Genomic DNA, 4,993 nt, shown 5'->3' with positions numbered 1-4,993 from the left:
AGATGCAGGTCGTATATTGGCAAACCAGATGTTAAATAACGACCATAGAATTTGCGAAATGCTGACTTTAAACGAGACTGTTGAAACCCCTGCACCATGAACTTGTTTGTCAGTAGCCATTCTGAATGCAGGGTGTTAGATTCCAAGTTGTTACTACCGACTTTATTCCAATTATACTTTTCCAAACACACTCTGGAACTGTATATACAAATATAATTATTTCAGTGGCATACTAAACACATTTACCGTAATTGAGAAGTAATCGAATTAAAGACATCTATAATAGAATTATTGCACTCATCAAATGAATTGAACATATATTCATATAATTAAAGTTGCAGCGGATACAGGTGTGCACGATTGTGCTAGTTTTAGAGATAGACAAGTGTGAGATAGAAGACTGGGAGATAGACAAGTGTGAGATAGACGGGTGTGAGATAGACGAGTGCATGAGATAGTGTGAGATAGACGGGTGTGAGATAGACGAGTGAGATAGACAGGTGTGAGATAGACGGGTGTGAGATAGACGGGTGTGAGATAGACGGGTGTGTGATAAATGGGTGTGAGATAGATGAGTGTGAAATAGACTGGTGTGAGATAGACGAGTGAGATAGAAGGGTGTGAGATAGACGAGTGTGAGATAGACGAGTGCATGAGATAGTGTGAGATAGACAAGTGTGAAATAGACGGGTGTGAGATAGACAAATGTGAGATAGTCGAGTGTGAGATAGATGAGTGTGAGATAGACATGTCTGAGATAGACGGGTGTGAGACAGACGAGTGTGAGATAGACAAGTGTGAGATAGACGGGTGTGAGATAGAAGGGTGTGAGATAGACAAGTGTGAGATAGACTGGTGTGAGATAGACGGGTGTGAGATAGTCGAGTGTGAGATAGACTGGTGTGAGATAGACGAGTGTGAGATAGACGGGTGTGAGATAGACAAATGTGAGATAGACGAGTGTGAGATAGACGGGTGTGAGATAGACGGGTGTGAGATAGTCGAGTGTGAAATAGACTGGTGTGAGATAGACGAGTGTGAGATAGACGGGTGTGAGATAGACAAATGTGAGATAGACGAGTGTGAGATAGACGGGTGTGAGATAGACGGGTGTGAGATAGACGAGTGTGAGATAGACAAATGTGAAATAGACGAGTGTGAGATAGACAAATGTGAGATAGACAAGTGTGAGATAGACGAGTGTGAGATAGACGAGTGTGAGATAGACAAGTGTGAGATAGACGAGTGTGAGATAGACAGGTGTGAGATAGACAGGTGTGAGATAGACGAGTGTGAGATAGATGGGTGTGAGATAGACGGGTGTGAGATAATCGAATGTGAGATAGACGAGTGTGAGATAGACGGGTGTGAGATAGACGGGTGTGAGATAGACGAGTGTGAGATAGACTAGTGTGAGATAGACGGGTGTGAGATAGTCGAGTGTGAGATAGACTAGTGTGAGATAGTCGAGTGTGAGATAGACAAATGTGAGATAGATGAGTGTGAAATAGACGGGTGTGAGATAGACGGGTGTGAGATAGACGGGTGTGTGATAAATGGGTGTGAGATAGATGAGTGTGAAATAGACGGGTGTGAGATAGACGAGTGAGATAGAAGGGTGTGAGATAGACGAGTGCATGAGATAGTGTGAGATAGACACGTGTGAAATAGACCGGTGTGAGATAGACAAATGTGAGATAGTCGAGTGTGAGATAGATGAGTGTGAGATAGACATGTGTGAGATAGACGGGTGTGAGACAGACGAGTGTGAGATAGACAAGTGTGAGATAGACGGGTGTGAGATAGAAGGGTGTGAGATAGACAAGTGTGAGATAGACGAGTGTGAGATAGACGAGTGTGAGATAGACGAGTGTGAGATAGACTGGTGTGAGATAGACGAGTGTGAGATAGACAAGTGTGAGATAGATAAATGTGAGATAGACGAGTGTGAGATAGACGAGTGTGAGATAGACAAATGTGAGATAGACAAGTGTGAGATAGACGAGTGTGAGATAGACTGGTGTGAGATAGACGAGTGTGAGATAGACAAGTGTGAGATAGATAAATGTGAGATAGACGAGTGTGAGATAGACGAGTATGAGATAGACAAATGTGAGATAGACGAGTGTGAGATAGACAAATGTGAGATAGACAAGTGTAAGATAGACGAGTGTGAGATAGACTGGTGTGAGATAGACAAGTGTGAGATAGACGAGTGTGAGATAGACGGGTGTGAGATAGACGGGTGTGAGATAGACGAGTGAGATAGAAGGGTGTGAGATAGACGAGTGTGAGATAGACAAGTGTGAGATAGACAGGTGTGAGATAGACGGGTGTGAGATAGACGAGTGTGAGATAGACGGGTGTGAGATAGTCGAGTGTGAGATAGACGAGTGTGAGATAGACGGGTGTGAGATAGACGGGTGTGAGATAGACGAGTGTGAGATAGACTAGTGTGAGATAGACGGGTGTGAGATAGTCGAGTGTGAGATAGATGAGTGTGAAATAGACGGGTGTGAGATAGACGGGTGTGAGATAGACGAGTGTGAGATAGACAGGTGTGAGATAGACGGGTGTGAGATAGACGAGTGTGAGATAGACGGGTGTGAGATAGACGGGTGTGAGATAGTCGAGTGTGAGATAGACGAGTATGAGATAGACGGGTGTGAGATAGACGGGTGTGAGATACACGAGTGTGAGATAGACTAGTGTGAGATAGACGGGTGTGAGATAGTCGAGTGTGAGATAGATGAGTGTGAAATAGACGGGTGTGAGATAGACTAGTGTGAGATAGATGAGTGTGAGATAGATGAGTGGATAGACGGGTGTGTGTTATGACATCATAAGCAAATAATTCAAGTTTGATAATTGTCAGTAAAAAGTAAGGAAATTCGGAATCTCCATTAACTTTGTACATGCCAGTAAACTTCGAATATATGATGCTAGAACTGATGGGCATAATCTGAGCTTCTAAAGACTAATCATGATGATTTTTCTTAAGGAATGGGGGTAAAATAATGACCCTAATCTCATCCTCTCTTCTCTCTCTCTTTCTTACATTTTAGTTTTTTTTTTTTTTTTGCTTCATAATTGGTAGTATTGTATTTACTTTCTTATAGTAAGAAATGATTGATAGATGAATTGTATCTTGCTTAACGTCTCTCTCGAGAATATTTCACTGATATGGAGACGTCACCTAGACCGGAGAAGGGCTTCATATTTATGCCTTTGCTCGGCACTTACGGCCTTTGAGCAGTGAGTTCTTTAAATAGCGTGTCACACCTCTACTGCGACAAGGAACATCCGATTTTAAGGTCATCTCCGAGGACCCGTGACATTCAAACCTGATTCCAAGCGTTTGGCGATGGAACTGTCACTACCTGTTTGTTTTTTTTAACGACTTGGGTCTGTCGCAGCCGGGATTCGAAACCCTCCGCTTTAACCTCTAGGCCACCGTGGCGGTAAGAAATGAAGTCCCTAAATCATTAATGATGAAAAAATACCATCCATCCAAAACCTCCTGCGTATGTTGCTAAATATCGATTCTAAGTGCTAATTTATTCACATTTCGACACTTGCAATGAATTGTAAAAAAGCAAACAGATATGGCGGAAGATGAAGAAAATGACACCGATGAGAGATAAAATTATAGATATCACCGAAACTTATATCAACCGGTACAATTTTCTTCTTCTTGAAATCTGATGATAACAAGTATCCGTACTAGATGTTAAAAGTCTCTTAAAAAAACTACCGCAGCGCGGAAACCTGGAACCGATAGCATTGGGGAATGTCATTTACACAAGGAAATAAAGTAGTACATGGACACTATTTTTGGTGAACAGAAGAAAAAAATGTGATAGTACAGAAACTTATCAACAGGATACCAGCTACATGCAGACTGCCGCATAGTCGGTGATTTATTTTTGCTCGGAATTATATATCCATTTAAAATGGTGTTAATCAGCCTTCCATTGGAGGATCACTAAACGATTGCATTTTAAGATTTTTCGATTTTTAAGAAATCTGTCGATGCTCACATACTTTTGTAACTGTTAAAAACACCATGTAAAAAGGATTGTATGTAAACAAAATAAACTTCTTTTATTGTAGTCACATTCAATGTATTCATTCATTATTTAAATGCCCCATTAGCTGTCATTTTGTCACAAAATTTTCTTTGATGAAAATTGCCTTAATTATCTTACATATTTCCGTAATAACACCAGTATTTAATGATTTTAAACACTTTTTACTCCCAAAACAGGCACATGAATGTGTAAGTTTGGTGATTAAATATTTGTTGTCTTGCAAGACAATAATTCTTCCTTATATATTTCTTTACTCTAAAAGTGGTTATAATATATAACTTAGTTTTAATAGGTTTCTCTTGTTTTTGTACAAAATAAATGTTTTCATTAGTCATTAATATATATTCCCATGCCATTTTGAAAAAAAAATGGTTGGCATGACTTTCACAGTTAATACCCCATAAAAGTTTGACGTATTTGGCGTGGAATTGTTAGTTTTCAGTTTTCAACAGAGTTATAACATCATTTTGAAGCTTTCTTGACACTAAGTACAGTTTCAGACCCGGTGTTGTATCATAGACTCCCCTCCCCCGCATACCCCCCCCCCCTCTGGAAAATCGGGCCTGGGATACATTTTATTCCATATGGGGAAAAAAGCGCCCACAGCATATAATTTCCCCTATATACAAAGTCAGTATAGAGTTTCCCTTTGGGCGGAAAAACCGCCCTGGTATAGAATTTCCCCGGGTACCTGTAATGTGCGAAACGAAATCGAAACGAAATGAAACCGAAATCTACCGAAATGAAATCCACCGAAACGAAACAAAACCTACCGAAACGAAACGAAACAGATTGTATAACCGAACTCTTTTAATTATAATAATTAAAAATGGTACCTTAGGCCCCTCTGAAAGTTACCACATATTAATAAAATTCGCCTCCCCTTTGATGTAGGTTTTCGA

At 40.4% G+C, this 4,993-nt stretch overlaps 2 protein-coding genes across 2 annotated transcripts; both read left to right on the top strand.

Moving 5' to 3' along the window:
• The first annotated feature begins 748 nt into the window (after positions 1-748).
• LOC125656485 (uncharacterized) lies at positions 749-1,411 on the top strand. Its single transcript, XM_056145719.1, has one exon. The coding sequence runs from the start codon at positions 749-751 to the stop codon at positions 1,409-1,411; it is 663 nt and encodes a 220-aa protein (XP_056001694.1).
• A 322-nt stretch (positions 1,412-1,733) lies between these two features.
• Positions 1,734-2,709, top strand: LOC125656486 (protein McbG-like). Its single transcript, XM_056145718.1, has 2 exons — positions 1,734-2,247; positions 2,510-2,709. Exons 1-2 carry the CDS (start codon positions 1,734-1,736, stop codon positions 2,707-2,709), a joined length of 714 nt encoding a protein of 237 aa, XP_056001693.1.
• The last annotated feature ends 2,284 nt before the right edge of the window (positions 2,710-4,993 follow it).

This window comes from Ostrea edulis, chromosome 7 (assembly GCF_947568905.1).
Source record: "Ostrea edulis chromosome 7, xbOstEdul1.1, whole genome shotgun sequence".
Taxonomy (NCBI): domain Eukaryota; kingdom Metazoa; phylum Mollusca; class Bivalvia; order Ostreida; family Ostreidae; genus Ostrea; species Ostrea edulis.
Note: the sequence above shows the minus strand (reverse complement) of the source record. Positions and strands in the feature narration are given on the sequence as shown.